Source organism: Peromyscus californicus, unplaced genomic scaffold (assembly GCF_007827085.1).
Source record: "Peromyscus californicus insignis strain IS unplaced genomic scaffold, ASM782708v3 Scaffold_7__1_contigs__length_154581171, whole genome shotgun sequence".
NCBI classification, from domain to species: domain Eukaryota; kingdom Metazoa; phylum Chordata; class Mammalia; order Rodentia; family Cricetidae; genus Peromyscus; species Peromyscus californicus.
This window is the reverse complement of record NW_026294595.1, coordinates 9,617,744-9,635,798: the sequence shown is the minus strand read 5'-3', so window position 1 is coordinate 9,635,798 and position 18,055 is coordinate 9,617,744. Positions and strand designations below refer to the sequence as shown.

The window sequence follows — 18,055 nt, the reverse complement described above, 5'->3', positions numbered from 1 at the left end:
TTTTTGGTTGTTTGGTTGACTTGGAGACAGGGTCTCTCTGTTGTTCTGGAATTCACAGAGACCTGCTTGCCTCTGGATCTTGAGTGTGGAAATTAAAAAGTATGTGTGTGTGCCATTGGGTGGTGGGTAAAAAAAAAAAAAAGTGTGTCATAATGCCCTGCTTGTTTTTTGTTTGTTTGTTTGTTTTTTGGTTGATTGGTTGGGTTTTTGGTGCTGGGCCTTGGGCAAGCTAGGTAAGGTCTTCCACTAAGTTATATGTCCAGCCCTAGTCTGATACTCTATGTACTTCAGCAGGATGACTTCAAACACCAGGAGCCATCATGTCTCCTAGAATTTGATTTATGTGCTCTCTGTGGTAGGTCAGAAAGCCTATAAACTATAATAATAAATATGTCAGCACTGCTTCAAATGTGCCCCATGAATCTGCATACCAATGCTCTGAGCCCTAGAATCACACACACACACACACACACACACACACACACACACACACACACACACTGTTGTTTTGATAGAGTCTCGCAATGTAGCCTTGGTTGGCCTAAAAGTCACAAAGATCCTTTGCCTCCTAAGTGCTGCAATTAAAGGTATGTTCCACCATTCCTATTTGGGTGTGTGTGTGTGTTTTTTGTTTGTTTTTTTAAATAATTTCTTATTTTTATTTTATGTGCATCGTGTTTTGCCTGTGTGTATGTCTGTGTGAGGGTTTCAGATCCCATGGAACTGTACTTATAGACAGTTGTGAGCTGCTTCATGGGTGCTGGAAATTGAACCCAGGTCCTCTGGAAGAGCAGTTAGTGCTCTTAACCATGGAGCCATCTTTCCAGCCCCTTGTTTGTTTGTTTTTGAGACAGGGTTTCTCTGTGTAACCCTGGTTATCCTGGAACTCACTATGTAGACCAAGCTGGCCTATAACACAGAAATCATCCTGCCTCTGCCTCTTGAGTGCCTGGGGTTAAAAGTATGTGCCACCAATGCCTGACCCCCAAAACCCACTTTTAACAATAAGAAGGAGCTGAGATTTGGAACTTTCTACTGAGAACGTGAATTCAGCCTGTTGATCTGAAATGCCCATGCCTATGAACATGGGTAGCCACAGCCTTCTGTTATGTTACAGCCCCAGAGAGAGATGTCACTTTAACTTACTATCCAGGCCCGCCGAAGGATGAACTTCTGAGCAAACAGGTCCAAATCATCATCATACCAAATATTTATCTATAATCCCTATAAACAGACATTGAAACTGCCCCTGCCCCCTTTAAGAACTTTATTGGGCCAAGTCATTGAAGGAGCTACTTAAGGGCAAGTGGCAGTAATGGAGGAGGAAGATGCCTAGTCACACTTTTCCAGAGGCTCTGAACCCTTGCCCACAGCTAGGCACGGGGCAAAGCTCTAGGTTTACAAGGGAACCAAAGTCCTGGAGTGTTTTATCAGTCAGAGGTTAAAGTTAATTATGGGCTTTGAATCCATGCCTTCAAGGAGATCCTCTGCAGCCACCACATCTGGCTCTTCCATTCTTTACGACCCTTGCAAAGGTGCTTGAAACAGTAAAAGTGCTGAGGGAGCAGTCATACTCCACTGTGGTAAATGACCACTCTGGGCTGGGCTAGAAGCCCAGTGTCCTGTATATTCTGCCAAAGTCCACAATTTGGGTTTGTGCGGGCTCACCTCTGCCAGAATCCAGCCTTTTCTTTCAGTGAGCGGTGTTACTCAACTTTGTTAAATTCTATTTCAAGACAAGTATGGTCGCTCATGCCTGTCATCCCAGGGCTGAATTAGATCAGCTGTAGCAAGTTCCAGCAGAGTGTGACCACAGAGACCCTGTTTCAAAAAATAAACAGGACTGGCAAGGTAACTCAGGGAAGGTGCTTGTCCCCATGCCTGGGAGCCATGCCTAATTTGATTTCTGGAGCCCACGTGGTGTAAGAACAGAACGAACTCCCTCAAGTTGTCCTCTGACACACAAGGGCTTTGGCACATGCATCCATACACACACAAATAAACAAACAACTGTTAAAAAAAAAAGTAATAAATAAAAATAAATAAATTTTTCTTGGGCCTCATCTCTGACTCTGGATTCTCGAATGGCCATGTGGGCAGGTATATTCTCCCTGGGTCCTCTGGTCCAGGAAATTGCAGATCTGCACACTCCCTGACCAGGGCATCCTAAAGCAGCCTGGCCTAGCAAGGCTACTCGGACTACAATTCCTAGCATGCCGCGCGGCCTACCACTCCCAGAGGGCCGCGGGGCAGCGGAGGCAGTGGCGCGCGCAGGACTGGCGGGGCTGGGCGGTGTCGGGCGCTCTGGGTCTGGGTTTGCGCTGAGCCGCACGAGCTCAGAGGCTCGCCCTCTGCGGGGACGGGGCGGAAGGCGGTGCTGCGGGCCGGCACAGCCGGTGCGGGTGCGGGAGGTGGGCGGGGGTGGAGTGCGGCGGAGGTACAGACCCTACGAGGGCGCGGAGAGTGCCAGGCGTGCTGAGGCTCGGCTGTGTGCGCCCCGGGGCGGCCGATGCCCCCAGCGCTCCGCACTCCGCTGCCGCAACCGGGCCGCATCCTGACCGGGCGCCGCGCCGCGCAGCCGCAGCCGGGTGAGCCAAGGCGGGGACGGCGGCTTTCTGAGCGGGGGAACGTGCCAGGCTGAGCAGGGGGAGACGGCGGCACCGGCCGGGGCCGAGGGGCGCGCCCTCCCTCTCTGTCTCCCAGCCCTGCGCTCTGATGTCCTGGCTATCTAGGGGCAGGTCGGTCCGCGGCACCCCCTCCTGTCCTGTCTCCTGTCTCAGCGGACTTAGACCGGCTGGTAGCCTCTTTTCTGAGGGACTCCGGCAGGTCAGAGGGCTAAGGATCTTGGCGATTCTGCAGTAGTCTTCCACCCCTAGCTTAATGCTTTTCTCCAGAAGATGGTCTCTCTCATAAGGGGCTCCCTGTGGTCCAGGCCACGGTCTTCCGCCTAGCTTGTAGATATTCAAGCTACTTCATATCTTTGACCTTCGGCTCTTCCCAAGAAAAGGAAAACCCTAAGAAAAGCAATCCATTAGCTGTCCTCTTGACCAAGTCCATAAAGAAGCAGGAATAGTGCCTGGCCTTAATCTCTGCCCAGTGCTTCCACACAGCCTTTCCCCTTCCCCCCAACCCTAGTCCCCCAAAGATTCATTTGAGTGCCTTGCTGAGTGTGTGGGTGTAGGTGAGTACTGTGCCCTCCAACAGCTACCTCCTTCCACCCCATCCTCGAGCTGTCACCTCTCAGGCCCCTCCAGCCTCTAACCCATTTGCTGGCTCGCCCTCTATGGACCAGTAGAGGCACAACGCTTGAGTCCGTGGGCAGAGACTGTGCAGGGCTCCCTTCCCAGGAAGCTGCCCTTTTGGGTGTTGTCATCTCCAGAACCTCCTGGAGTCCCTGGGAGAGGAGTCAAGCCAGAGGTACTCATATCAGTGACCACCTCCCAGCCATCTTGGTTAGGGTATTTGAATATAGGGGAGGGGATTGTCCTGTTTGAAGTTTTCCCAATCCAGTGCATAGAGCAGAGTGCTGTGGCCTGACGTAGGAAAGGGGCTAGCCCAAGGTCACTTGGCAAGGTGGCCAGAGATAGAACTAGAAGCTAGACCATCCTCTTGCTTCTTAACCCTGGAGCTGTTTGGGGTTTTTTGTGTGTTTGTTTGTTTGTTTTTTGAGACAGAGTTTCTCTGTGTAACAGCTCCCCTGGCTGTCCTGGAATTCTCTCTGTAGACCAGGCTGGCCTCAGACTCAGAGATCTGCCTGCTTCTGTCTTCCAAGTGCTGGGATTAAATGCATGTGCCACCACTGCCCAGCTAACCTGAAACTTTTTACCTCAATCCCTTCAGCTTGGCATGGAACCAAAACCTTGAACCTTATTCTAAGCCACTCCTTTTGAGGTGACTAAGCAGTCCCCAGAGGTTGACCCTTTGGGATCATACTGAAGTGGCTGCTGGGTGAAGAGGTTGAGGCCCTTAAAGAAATAGTTATTTGAGTCCCCTAACCACCTTGTACCTGCAGGTCACAATGCTGCTTGGGGCATCTCTGGTGGGGGCACTACTGTTCTCCAAGCTGGTGCTGAAACTGCCCTGGACCCAGGTGGGATTCTCCCTGTTGCTCCTGTACTTGGGGTCTGGCGGCTGGCGCTTCGTCCGGGTCTTCATCAAGACCATCAGGCGAGATGTCTTGTGAGTACCCTATCTAGCCTTTCTTGGGGTCTTAACTGTGCTGGGCTTTACCAGCCATTATCCCCGCCAGCACAGGACAGCTGGTCACAAAGGAACAGCTTCTTCATGCCCTTCTCCCGGCAGTCAAACCTGGTACTTGGAACTCCAAGGTCAAAGTCTCCCAAGGAATCACCTAAACTTGAGACTCCCTGACCTGGGGCAGGCTTTGGAAGCTGGGCTGGGGCATACATCAGAGCAGGTTTGTTGAAGAGGTACCTGTGAGGGGTCCTCCACTGGTTTATAGCCAAGTGAAGAAGATCCCAATGGAAAAGGACCTTTCCTCAGGTTAGCACAGCTTGAGAGAGGCCAGGGTAACCCTGATGTTAGCACAGGCCCTGAGGTAGGTATCTGGGAGAAATTGCTGCCAGCTCTAAAGCCGGGTGCAAGGCTGGCTCTGAGGCCCAGAGAGGAAGAGGGCAGACTCCATCTGCCAGGCTCAGACTAATCAGGAGGTAAGAAAGGAATGAAGTAACTACCTAAGCGGGCAGTGCCATGCTGCAGAGACTGGCAGTCCTGCTCACTCCTGTGTTCCAGTACCCAGAACAGGGCCCTTGCTTAGAGCAGGCAGCTCAGTGTCTGTCAGTCTGGGCTGACTATAAATGAGCTATCAGGTGGCCCCACAGGAGCTTTGGGAGCATGGGATGGGGAAGAGAGGGTGTCAGGCAAGGAACTTAGGCCAGGAATCCAGGAGGTCTCTTGGAGGGGATGGACTGTGCTTGAAAGGTGCTGCGCAGGTGGCAGAGGGAGGACCGTGCACAGCCAGAGGACCCCATGCTGGCTGACACAGAAGCCAGAGGTTGGTGGGGTGGGACGTGAATGTGGTGCCCCAAGCACTGGACCTTCTCTGTGCCCAGCGTGGCAAGGGAGTAAATATGACAGACACCTGTCTCTGCATACAGGGAGAAAGACTCCTCCCTGATGGCCTGTGGCGGTGAGGGACAAGGGGGGCTCCAGATCAGGAGTCCAGACTATGGGCCTGGACCCTAGAGGGCTTCTGGAAGAACAGCAGACTTAGAATAAGAACGGAGCTCCATCCAGACAGCCTCCAAAGCTACACAGAGAAAAACCCTGTCTCAAAAACCAAAAATAAAGGGAGAGAGTGGAACTCTGGAGCTGGACATGGTGATGCACGCCTTTAATCCCAGCACTTGAGAGGTACAGGCAGCTGTGTCTCCGTAAGTTCGAGGCCAGCCTGCTATCACAGCGAGTTCCAGGGCAGCCAGGGCTACATAATAGATACTGGCTCAAAAACCAAACAAAAGAGTGGAACTCTGGAGTTGAACCCCGGAGAGACTTGACTTTGGATTGTCTGCTCAGTTACATTTGAACTCTGAAGCCCTGGGCAGCTGTGGAACCGTGAAAGCCTGGGTTTCTTTTTCCTCCTCCTGCCTCAGGGGAGAGGAACTGTAGGATCTCTTAGTGCTGCTGTGCGGCCTCGGGGAGGTGTGTAGACAGTGGCGAGCGCCCCGGAGGAGCTGACAGTTGAGAGGGTTGGAGAGCTGGTTCCTGAGACCCTTAGGAGAGCAGCCTGGGCTGGGCTGTCCGGAGCCCGCCTGGCTTATCTCTCATGGCTTCCTTGCTCCTGCACAGTGGCGGCCTGGTACTCCTGAAGGTGAAGACAAAGGTACGACGGTGCCTTCGGGAGCGGAAGACAGTGCCCTTGTTGTTTGCCTCAGTGGTGCGGCGCCACCCCGACAAGACAGCCCTGATCTTCGAGGGCACAGACACTCACTGGACCTTCCGCCAGCTGGATGACTACTCCAGTAGTGTGGCCAACTTCTTGCAGGCCCGGGGCCTGGCCTCAGGCAATGTAGTTGCTCTTTTTATGGAGAACCGGAATGAGTTTGTGGGTTTGTGGTTGGGCATGGCCAAGCTGGGCGTGGAGGCGGCTCTCATCAACACCAACCTTAGACGCGATGCCTTGCGACACTGTCTTGACACCTCAAAGGCACGAGCCCTTATCTTTGGCAGCGAGATGGCCTCAGGTGAGCTCTAAGTGGGAGACCCATGGGACCATATGTAGATAACAGCTCCATTCTAGCCTTGTGGGAGGCTACAGGAGTCTCTGGGCATCAGAGCTTCTGGACCCTGCCAGAGGTGCTGGTGAGCCTGTATGAACAGCAGCAGATTCCCTAAACCTCATTTTCCATACTTGCAATACCACAACTCTCAAGAAGGTTCCTGCTCTGAAGTACTGGCAAAGTGGCCAGTGCTGGCTGGTCCTCAGGTAGGTTAGGCCTCATCTGCTTCAGCTCTCCAAGGGGAACAGGAAGCCAGTCCCTACTCTCCTCTCAGACCTGAGTTTTATTTATTGCGGAATGTGCTGAGCATGGTGCCTTGCCCAGCCTGATCTTCACTTATCAAGAGAGAGCGATTGTTGTCTTGGTTCCTGATGATGAGACGGATTCAGAGGGAAGTGGGGTGTTCACCCAGAGTCACACGGTTACACAGCAGGACTCGGATTTGATCTTGGGCTGGACCACGGCCTCCCTGTTCTTTCTGCCCGCTCTGCTGTGGTCATGGGGTAGTAGGAACAGTGTTAAGGTGCTGAGAATGGAGAAGGAGGCACATAGCAGGGGGAGGTGAGGTTTGGGTGAGTCAAAGGGAAGCCAGAAAGACTGAGGACATAGCTCTTTGCTAGCATATGCGAGGCCCTGGGTTCCGTTCCTAGCACTGAAGAAAGAATTGAAAGCTAGAGAAAGCAGAACCAGTGGGCCGGGATCGTCTCATGCCTAGGGTGAACGGTGTCTGTGCGGCTCCAGGAGGCCTGAGGAAAGGGTTCCTGGGAATGGGAGCCACGACCTCCTCTTGTCCTCTAATTAGTCCCCCACAGAGAGCCATAGTAGAGTAGTAAAAGCTTGGTGGGAGATAGAGCCATCACTTCCATCCTTAGCACTCACTTTCCTCATCTGTAAAATGGGCTGATGGTAGCTGGCATGATGGTGTATACTAATAATCCCAGCATTAGGAGGCTGAAGCTGGAGGATTGGATTACATAGCAGTATCAGGCCAGATACATAGCTACATTTAAAGATTTATTTTATTTATTTTTAAGGTTTATTTATTACATATACAGTCTGCATATATTCCTGAACCACAAAAGAGGGCACCAGATCTCATTGTAGATGGTTGTGAGCCACCATGTGGTTGCTGGGAATTGAACTCAGGACCTCTGGATGAGCTGTCAGTGCTCTTAACCTCTGAGCCATCTCTCCAGCCCACATAGCTACTTTTTTTTTTTTTTTTTTTTTTTTTTTTGGTTTTTCGAGACAGGGTTTCTCTGTGCAGCTTTGCGCCTTTCCTGGGACTCACTTGGTAGCCCAGGCTGGCCTCGAACTCACAGAGATCCGCCTGGCTCTGCCTCCCGAGTGCTGGGATTAAAGGCGTGCGCCACCACCGCCCGGCCATAGCTACATTTTTAAAAAGCAGAATCAGAGAGAGGGCAGGGAGGTGGGGAATTGATGTTGGTAGCTCTGTGAGAACAGGAGCTATGGGTAAGGCATCGTATCCTGGCAGTAGTGAATGTGTTTGACCCATTTCTGCACACCAGCCAGTCTTCCCTGACAACATGGCATGACAAAGGTCCTGGGAACACGGGACTCTCCGGCCTGCTTGCTGACCTGCACTGTCTCCTCTTCAGCTGTCTCTGAGATCCATGCTAGCCTGGACCCCTCCCTCAGCCTCTTCTGCTCTGGTTCCTGGGAGCCCAGCACAGTGCCCGCCAACACAGAGCATCTGGACCCTCTACTAGAAGATACCCCGAAGCACCTGCCCAGTCACCCTGACAAGGGCTTTACAGGTGGGCCTCTCACCACCCAGGAGGGTTCTAGAAAGAGCCAAGACAGCACCAGAAATAGGAGGGACTCTCTGGGGTTCCTGGTAAAGTGACATTGTTGGGTTTGTGGAGCAGCCCACGGTAATGATGTGTAGGACTAGGTACACCCTGCAACTTGCTTTGAGTCTTAGCCAGGAGTTGAAGTGGAGAGGAGGGTGAGTGTGAGAGTGTTGGCATAGCCTTCCGACTTGGAGTGTAGGCTCTGCCAGGTCCCAGCCCTGCACTAAATGCCTTTGCCCCCTCCTCCAGGAAGCCTCCCTGGAGGCCTCCTCTATACCGGTGCCTGTCCACCCTTCAGCTGCCACTGTTTTCATTCTTCCCTGAAGTCTCAGAGCCTGCTTTATTGCCTGTGGCTCAGAACTTGGGCTGTTGAGCCCCATCTGAGTTCTGTTCTGGCTCTCCTACTTCCCTGTGTGACGTGCCCTCTGAGCCTCCGCTCCCACGGCAATAAAGTTGGGGTAGTAGCAATGTACTTTATGGGTTGGTGTGAAAGGTCACTCCTGAGGCTAGGGAGGAAAGGCTTGGGGGTTTGTCATTGCCTTTGTTGAGCTTCTCCTATCTCTTATTTCTTCGATGCTTTCAGAAGCTGCTTGAGGGCAGGGACCATGGCTGGTTCACCCTGGTCCCCTCATACTGCCCAAGGCTGGCACACGCAGGTGACACACCGACTGAGGTGGTTGCTGTCAGTATCATCCAGTGGAGTTTCTCAGAGAAACACACACACACACACACACACACACACACACACACACACACACACACGCACGCACGCACGCATGCATGCACGCACGCACACGCACCCTTTGAGTGAAGTTCTTGACCTCCAAAGAAATACATATGCGCACATACACGTGTACACACCTCTGATAGGGCTTCGCCTTGTGACAGCGCCCCCATGGGTGAGGAAAGTAGACATCAGTGATGCAAAGTGGCCATAATACCCGCCCCCTTATTTTATTACTTTTTCCTGTTTTTTTGCGACGGGGTCTCTCCACATAGCCCTGGCTATCCTGAAACTCAGTATGTAAACCATGTTGACCTTGAACTCACAGACATTTGAGTGCTGGGATTAAAAGCCACCATGCCCAGCCTTTGTTTCTTAGCTCTTGAGACAGTTTCTGTCTGTGTAGTTTCACTGTCCTTTAGCTCGCTGCGTCTCAGACTCGCAGAGATCCTCCTGCCTCTGCCTCCAGAGTGCTAGATTAAAGTTGTGCATCACCACTCCTACCTAGTACTCCTCTTGCAGCTAAGCCTCGAGGCAGGCATGCCCTGCTTCCAGAAGGAGGGGATGTCCCACACGGCACTATGACGTTTGCTCCTGTGAGCCCAGCCAGGTGGTACTGCCAGGTTTCATCAGTCCTTGCTCTCGTCATCAGTCCTGTGCGTGGTGTTGAGGTGTCTTGTCTTCATCTGTCCCACTCAGCTGGGACCTCAAGGGGCCAGCTCTGTGTTCATCTCAGCCTGGCTCAGCGGGGGACCTGGGAGGGACAGATGCTGTTGAGGTCATCAGTAGGTCTCGGGAAGAAGGGTAGGAAGAGGTGCTGATGGGCGTGCGCCCCCCATCTCCCTGCGCTGTCCTTTACTGGCCTCACAGTGAACTGCATGTCTGTTCCCTTCAGATAAGCTCTTCTATGTCTACACGTCGGGCACCACAGGGCTACCCAAAGCTGCCATTGTGGTGCACAGCAGGTAAGGGGCAGGTGCCCGAGGGTGGAAGTGGCCTGCATGGGACTGGGGTGCTTCCTTCTGCCATTCCAGGGACCCACTGAGCTCTTGGCCTGTACCTTTGAAGGTATTACCGTATGGCTGCCCTGGTGTACTATGGATTCCGCATGCGGCCTGACGACATTGTCTATGACTGCCTCCCCCTCTACCACTCAGCAGGTAACCCTGGGCCTGCCCCTTAGCTCTAGTACCCTGTGTCTTTAGAAGCCCTACTTTTCTACTCCTTTACAGTAGAAACATGGAAGCTCAAATCTGGGTTCAGATTCAGGCAAGGCCATTGACTCCCCCGCATTCTTCTTGTCTACTGATGGTGACACGAGACTCCTGGTGTAAGTCAGTGTCCCGAGGGGCATCGTGCCTGCTGTGTTGAGGCTGGTTTTTGCAGACATGCAGCTTTGCTGTTTATAGGGACATAAGGGAAGACAGCTTAAGTATCATTCTGACCTCCAAGATACTTCAAGGAGGGCTTGTGTTTGGAGGGGGCGGAGGATGTTGGGGACCTACCTGACACAGGGAGAGATGGCTTAGCGAAGGTAAGGGGGGGGCAGGAAGCACAAGTGTCATACACAGGAATACCTCCTAGAGAAGACGGGCATCAGACAGGAGAGCAGGAGTGTGTATTTAAATGGCAGCTGTGCAGACTTGGGGCAACCTAAGAAGTGTGGGCATGATTCCACAGACACTGTGGAGACATTTTAGACCAGTTAGTGTAGTAGGACAGAACAGGAGGAAGAAACTGGGGGAAAGGCCTGGGAAGAGGTAGGACAGGATTGGGAGCTGGCTGTGATGGGGAACCCCTATAATCCATCACTCGGGAAGTGGAGGCAGGATGGTCAGGAGTTCAAGGCCTATCTTCTACTCTGCAGCAAGTTTGAGGTCTGCCTGTACTATATGAGACCCTGTCTCAAAAGAAGCAAGCCTGAGTGAGAGGAGGCTGTGGGGGTTGGGTCTCTAACTCCTTAACCTCCAGACCCCTCTGACTTCAGGAAACATCGTGGGAGTCGGCCAGTGCCTACTCCACGGCATGACCGTGGTGATCCGAAAGAAGTTCTCAGCCTCCCGGTTCTGGGATGATTGTATCAAGTACAACTGCACAGTGAGTGAGAAGAGAGACAGTCATGAGCAACCCCATCCCCTTGTCTCCCTCCTGCACCCACACACTGGGGCAGTTGAAGGGACAGTCATGAGCAACCCCATCCCCTCGTCTCCCTCCTCCACCCACACACTGGGGCAGTTGAAGGGACAGTCGTGAGCAACCCCATCCCCTCGTCTCCCTCCTGCACCCACACACTGGGGCAGTTGAAGGGACAGTCATGAGCAACCCCATCCCCTCGTCTCCCTCCTGCACCCACACACTGGGGCAGTTGAAGGGACAGTCATGAGCAACCCCATCCCCTCGTCTCCCTCCTCCACCCACACACTGGGGCAGTTGAAGGGACAGTCGTGAGCAACCCCATCCCCTTCGTCTCCCTCCTCCACCCACACACTGGGGCATCTGAACAGCTGAGACTGTTCATAACAGTTTTTTGGGCAGCATCTTCCTTATTCAGATGGGAAATCGGAAGCCCAGAGAGGGAAGGGACTGTTGAGCTCCTGGTGGGGAGGGCTGGAAGGATGGGGAGGTGATATCGTGGGGCACCCTCTTGAGCATGGTCTCACACCACACCCACCCCAGATTGTACAGTACATTGGCGAGCTTTGCCGCTACCTCCTGAACCAGCCACCCCGTGAGGCTGAGTCTCAGCACAAGGTACGCATGGCACTGGGCAATGGCCTTCGGCAGTCCATCTGGACCGACTTCTCCAACCGTTTCCATATCCCCCAAGTGGCCGAGTTCTATGGGGCCACTGAGTGCAACTGTAGCCTGGGCAACTTCGACAGCCAGGTAAGGTCCAGATTGGGGCTAATAAGGCTCCTGTGGGGATGGACCACAATAGGCCCTGGGTTTGCAGAGGGGTAAACAGAATCCCAGCGTGAGAGTGGATACCAGGGTCCCTCTAGTCTCACTGTCTTATTGGGGAGTCCATGAAGCCCTGGCCCAAGTCCCGGCCTTTGCAGGTGGGGGCCTGTGGCTTCAATAGCCGCATCCTGTCCTTTGTGTACCCCATCCGGTTGGTTCGAGTCAATGAGGACACCATGGAACTGATCAGGGGACCCGATGGCGTCTGCATTCCCTGTCAACCAGGTCGGCCCCATGAGGGAATTGGGCATCCGAGGGGGGAGGTCTTGGTCTTGGAGGGTAATCAGCCAGTGTGGATAACTTAAAAACACAAAACCCAAACCCCTGCTGTGAGCAGTGGGCTCTGTCCTGAAGCTGCACTGTGACTCATTTTCACTGCCATTGCGACCTTCTTCGCTCAGCATGCCGTCTGCATGTACGTGTGGTCAGTGGTGTCCGATTGTTCGGATGGCTAGTAGACCCTGTGGGCATCATTTGTTCTTTCCTGGATGGTTCATTGAACCCTCACCACTGATGGCCCAGTACACCAGAACTGCCCAGATAGGCTCCCTGCTCTCAGCCACCTCCCATCTGGAAGCTTTCCTTGTTTAGTTTTGTTTTGTTTTCGAGGCAGGGGTCTCTGTGTATTCCTGACTGTCCTGGAACTCACTCTGTAGACTAGGCTGGCCACAAACTCAGAAATCTGCCACCTCTGCCTCCTGAGTGCTGGGATTAAAGGCATGTGCCACTACCATTCAGCTCAAATGGGGCATTTCTGTGGTAGGCAGCATGCATTAAGTCAGCTCAAGATGTAGGTACCTTTGTGGGAAAAGACAGATAGAAGAGACTACATCTGACTGCCTTGCTCGTTCCTAGGCCAACCAGGCCAGCTAGTGGGCCGCATTATCCAGCAGGACCCCCTGCGCCGTTTTGATGGTTACCTCAACCAGGGTGCCAATAACAAGAAGATTGCTAATGATGTCTTCAAGAAAGGGGACCAAGCCTACCTCACTGGTGAGTCCCCTGCCACCCCTTCCAGAGGGGACAGGGAGAGATGAGGGGAGCTTCCACTGCCTCAGAGAACACATCCCTGGGCTCCCCAAAGCCCAGCCCCTGTGATAGGACACACCCTGAGAATTCAGTGATGACGTCCTGGCTCACCGTACCCCTCCCTAGGTGATGTGCTGGTGATGGATGAGCTGGGCTACCTATACTTCCGAGACCGCACAGGGGACACTTTCCGCTGGAAAGGGGAGAATGTGTCCACCACTGAAGTGGAGGGCACACTCAGCCGCCTGCTGGACATGGCTGATGTGGCAGTATATGGCGTGGAGGTGCCAGGTATGTGTGGGGAGGACGGTGGGTGTGTCGGGACACTGCCTGCCTCTCATTATGTGTCCTCCTGCTCCCAGGAACTGAGGGCCGAGCAGGAATGGCTGCTGTGGCAAGCCCCACTAGCAACTGTGACCTGAAGAGCTTTGCACAGACCTTGGAAAAGGAGCTGCCTCTGTATGCCCGCCCCATCTTCCTGCGCTTCCTGCCTGAGCTGCACAAAACAGGTGTGCCCCTTTTCCAGCTCCTGGGTTCCCGGGCTGGGTCTTTCTGTAGTCTAAGCCCCCTGGCTGATCTCTGACCTTGACACACAGCCTTACCCCAGGGCTGAGACACTGACCGCCTGTATGGAAATGTGGAAACTCAGCCTTCAGAGAAGGTTCGGCACCCCTTAGAATGAGCACTGTTCTGTGGCTGCTGTACTGTGGTTCCAAGACACTGGTCTGACTAGACTTTAGCTTTTTGGAATCTTTTAGACCCAGAGGGGGAAAATTCCAAAGGAATTCCACAGATATGGACTGGGTTTGGTGTGGTAACACGCCCTGTAATCCATATGCTTTGGAATGGAGGAAGGAGGATGGAGAGTTCAAGGCCAGCCTTGGCTGCACATTACACGAGACCCTGTCTCAACAACAACAGTAAACAAGCAGCAAGAAAGAAAATGGACTTCACATCAAGGCATCACAGTCTGGGGACAGAGTCCAGTGGTAGAGCTTATCTAGCATACACGAGTCCTTAGGTTTGGTTCCCAGTTCCACAGAAAAGTAGTGATAAGATAACCATAAAGCAGATAGCCAAATGGTATACCAATACATTGAAAGGAAAAGAGAACCCCAGATCTGGTTGCTTTAAGAGTAGTGTGCCTCCGGGCGGTGGTGGCGCACGCCTTTAATCCCAACACTCGGGAGGCAGAGGCAGGTGGATCTCTGTGAGTTCGAGGCCAGCCTGGTCTACAGAGCGAGATCCAGGACAGGCTCCAAAACTACACAGAGAAACCCTGTCTTGAGAAAAAAAAAAAAAAAAAAAAAGAGTAATGTGCCATGGGGTAAGATAGGAGAGACCGGGCTGGGGATATAGCTCAGTGGTAGAGCGCTTGCCTAGCAAGCACAAGGCCCTGGGTTCGGTCCTCAGCTCCGGAAAAAAAAAAAAAAAGATAGGAGAGACCATCAGGGCCAGAAGCCTGTAGAGTCTGTAAGACCAGGAGTTGGATAGCCTAGAAACAGTAGGGAGTTAACAAAGTGTTTGAGCAGAGTGGTAATGTGTTAAGATCCATGTCCTACAGAGGTCTCCAGCTGCTGGGTGGAGAGTGGCAGAGGACTCTAGGTGTCTCAGGAGGAGTAAGAAGATGAGGGAGGGGTTGTTGGAAGTGTCTCAGAGTGAGTTTTGGTCCCATCGTCACAAGGTAGAACAGTGACATCCTTCTATCTGTTGGTGTTGATGACTCAGGAGTTCCCTGGGTCAGGAGGGAAGTGCCAGAGACTCCTGTCTAGATGCACCCATGTTCTCCCCATTGCTCAGCCTCTCCCTGGCTGCTTACCCTCGAGTACATGGTACTGACCCCTCCCATGGTTGTGTCGCCTCCTGCCTCGATGGCAAGCTGTCTCTGGCTGTTGAGGTCTCTGCCGGGTCATGGACATCTATCACCCATGCAGCACGGGAAACATGGGAAGGGCCGAGGCTTCAGTGTGACAGGGAGGGACACTGGTACCAGTCTCACAGTTTCGGTTGGGAGCAGTAGCAGACATTCAGAGGCCAGCAGATACAGGGAGACGAGGTTCTGTCATAGACAGGTTCGAAACCTGACTCCACCACTTACTAGCTCTGTGATTTTGACGCAGAAATAAGTAACAAGGCAGGCATGGTGATGCGCATCTTGTTGTTGTTGTTTTGAGACAGGGTTTCTCTCTGTTGTTTTGGAGTCTGTCCTGGATCTTGCTCTGTAGACCAGGCTGGCCTTGAACTCACAGAGATCCTTCTGCCTCTGCCTCCTGAGTGCTGGGATTAAAGGCGTGCGCCACCACCATCCAGCCTGATGTGCTTTTTTAATCCCAGCCCGGAGAGCCAGAGACAGGGGGATCTCTTGAGTTTGGAAGACAGCCAGGGCGATGTAGGGAGACCCTATCCAAAAAGAAAGAGAGAAGAAAAAGGAAGAAGAAAGAAAACATGCATCTTAGAATATGATGGAGCACCTCCCTCAAGACCTTGAGGCATCCAGTCAGTGCACCAATAAAAGGGACCCAGATTCTGGCCTCCACTTTGCTGTCATTCAGTGATATGGGGCATATGGTGTCCCTTCTTCAGGACTCAATTTCCCTATCTACTGATGGCTCTCCCTGTGTCCAATCTCCCCTCCCACCACTGTGCCAAGACTGCTTTGAAAAGCACTTCCCTGTGGGATGGGGGGAGCAGTCCTCGTAGACGGTAAAGAACTATGCCCCTTCTCCCACACCGTTTCTTCTTCCCTAGCTCTGTTTCTCAGCACTTGCCATCGGGTTTCTAGGAGTTCAGACCCCTGCCTTGCACTTGCTGAATTGTCTTTCCCACTCTCTAGGGACCTTCAAGTTCCAGAAGACAGAGCTGCGGAAGCAGGGCTTTGACCCAGCTGTTGTGAGAGACCCGCTGTTCTATCTGGATGCCCGCAAGGGCTGCTACGTTGCACTGGACCAAGAGGCCTATACCCGCATCCAGGCAGGCGAGGAGAAGCTGTGATATTTTCCTACATCCCTCTGAGGGCCAAAGGATGCTGGATTCAGAGCCCCAGCTTCTGCCTCAGAGGGTCCTGGGCAATGCCAGACCAAAGCTAGCAGGGCCCGCACCTCCGCCCCTAGGTGCTGATCCCTCCCTCCCAAACTGCCAAGTGACTCACTGCCGCCTCCCCAGCCCTCCCGAGGCTTTCTGTGAAAGTCTCGTGTCCAAGCTCTGTCTTCTGGTCCAGGCGAGGCCTCTGGGCCCCAGGCTTTTGGACAGACCCCCTTAGGGTAATGTCTCCAGTCCAGGGCAGGGAATAGGAGAGGGTCACCAAGCTTCCTCCAAAAGGAAGGGAGCTTACAAATGAGACCAAGGCAAAAGCCTCCAGACTCAGGAAGCCAAGTAGCCAGAGACTGTAGTGGCCAGCCATCTGGTGTCCAGAGGATCCTGGTCCAGAGCTGCCAAAGTGTCACCCAGCCCTGCTTGCATCTCTGGGGAAAGGAGGACAGCATGTGGCCACTGGGCCCCTGTATCAAGTCGTGATCACACTCCTTGTTTCTCCAGGTTCCCTGCGTCCTTGTCTTGGGGAGGGCGGGGTGGGGGAGTTCTGTCTGTCTCTCAGATGCAGCCTTCCTGCCTGTCTGTGAGTCTGTGTTGTCTTCTCCACCTCAGCCCTAGCCTGCCTGGGTGGAGCAGGCATGAGGGGAAGGCTCGGGCCAATAAACTCTTCCTAGACTCCTCTTAGTCTGACTCCTTGCCTACCCCCCACCCTCTAGCCCCTTCACTTAGCGCTTGGGATAAGGCAGTAGCTGCCACACTCCTGCCCCTTCCCAAAGACCTGCCTCCCCATAGCTCCTTAGGAGCAGTTGCACCAGATATGACAAGATGTTAAATGTGAGCTTAACTTTGTGAGCAGCATGTGGCTTTGGGCAAGTGACTCAGTCTCCTAAATAATGGGGTAACTGGGAGGATTCAGAAGCTAAGGGGAGCCATTATGAAGTAGAGGGATACTTGGGGTCTTTTGAGGGAAAGCTCTGACCTGGACAGAGCTGTCCCTAGGCTCTTACCCTGTTCCCATTAGCTGGGTATCTTCTCAGTTATTTGAGGTATCTGCCAAGTGACCCTCTGCTACTCCCCCTCCCCCCCGGGCTGTGACAGTTTCATGTCCAAGCCCTGTCTTCTGGGCCAGGAGGCCTCTGCGCCCGGGCTGAGACTGACAGGCCCCTTTAGGATGATGTCTCGGATCCAGACTGCGACTGCCTGACCTTCCCAGGCAGCACCTAGCAGTCAGCAGCACTTTGGTCCAGAGTACACCAGCCAACGAGTTCACGGGAAGTACAGAGGGTCCTAACCGCCCAGGGTGGACCACACTAGCCACACTAGGCCTGTGTCTCCACTGTTGAACCTTCCTGTATCTGAGGTGAGTTGGTTGTAAGAGTTTTGAGATGGCTGGAGGATGACCTTGAACTCAAGATCCTTCTGCTCCATCCCCCAAGTGCTGCAGTGAAAGGCATGTGCCTGGCTTGAGGAGTCTTTTTGTTGTTTTTAATTACATGTATGGTTATGTGCACATGACTCAGACTTCTGCAAACATGAGGCCATGGGCCTCAGAAGCCCCTGGAGCTGGAATTACAGGCAGTAGGTGCTGGGAGCCAACCTTGAGAGAGGTTTTATAAATGGACTATTCAAGAAAAGAACTAGAGCACTGCGTGAGTCCCTCAGGAGCCGATGTCACACGGGTAGTGGGGCCTGGAATACAAACCCAAGCCCGTGCACTTTTCCCGCACCACCCTGCCATATGGGGCAGAACAGCAGGAAGCCAGAAATTGCCATTCCGCACAAACCTGTGGAACCTGCTGTGGGCCACACCCTGGGCCAGCAGCTGACAGTTCAGAGGCTCGGTGGCCAGGCTAAGAAGGAAATCCAGCTGCTTCAGGAGGAAAGGCTTTTGAGTTGGGGTACTTTCGGGCTGCATCTGAGCACACCAAGTAGAGGCGGCCAGAGACGAGGGCAGGTGTGAAGCAAGGCTGGGTGTCATGCCGAAGATGGCCAGCAGAGGGAGCAAGGGGCTCAGATTTGCAGGCCTGGCCTACTGTGCTCAGCTAAGGAAGCAGGAGGAGGGGATGTGCTTCTCGCCTGACCATTGAGCCGGTGTGACACTGAATCCCAAGGATGGTCTCTGAGGACTTTTGGTTAGGCTTCCAAGGTCTTAGGCTTGATGAAAAAAAGGAACCTTTTCAGATTTAAGATCTCATACTAGGGGTTGGAGAGATGGCTCAGTTAAGAGCACTACCTGCTCTTCCAGAGGACTCTGTTTG

The 18,055-nt window shown here is 53.2% G+C and overlaps 1 protein-coding gene across 1 annotated transcript; it reads left to right on the top strand.

The window, feature by feature from the left end:
* The first annotated feature begins 2,451 nt into the window (after positions 1 to 2,451).
* Slc27a4 (solute carrier family 27 member 4) lies at positions 2,452 to 16,475 on the top strand. Its single transcript, XM_052724440.1, has 13 exons — positions 2,452 to 2,588; positions 4,013 to 4,179; positions 5,809 to 6,203; positions 7,859 to 8,017; positions 9,673 to 9,742; positions 9,846 to 9,937; positions 10,765 to 10,874; positions 11,454 to 11,663; positions 11,837 to 11,963; positions 12,594 to 12,731; positions 12,894 to 13,058; positions 13,130 to 13,276; positions 15,601 to 16,475. Exons 2-13 carry the CDS (start codon positions 4,019 to 4,021, stop codon positions 15,756 to 15,758), a joined length of 1,932 nt encoding a protein of 643 aa, XP_052580400.1. The 5' UTR covers positions 2,452 to 2,588; positions 4,013 to 4,018; the 3' UTR covers positions 15,759 to 16,475.
* Positions 16,476 to 18,055: the final 1,580 nt, after the last annotated feature.

What these genes read in the sequence shown, in the direction of transcription:
- Slc27a4 (XM_052724440.1), top strand. Translation starts at nt 4,019, where the DNA reads ATGCTGCTTGGGGCATCTCTGGTGGGGGCACTACTGTTCTCCAAGCTG. An exon ending in ACCATCAGGCGAGATGTCTT is followed by an intron (nt 4,180 to 5,808) that starts GTGAGTACCCTA and finishes GCTCCTGCACAG; the next exon opens with TGGCGGCCTGGTACTCCTGA. An exon ending in ATATGGCGTGGAGGTGCCAG is followed by an intron (nt 13,059 to 13,129) that starts GTATGTGTGGGG and finishes TCCTGCTCCCAG; the next exon opens with GAACTGAGGGCCGAGCAGGA.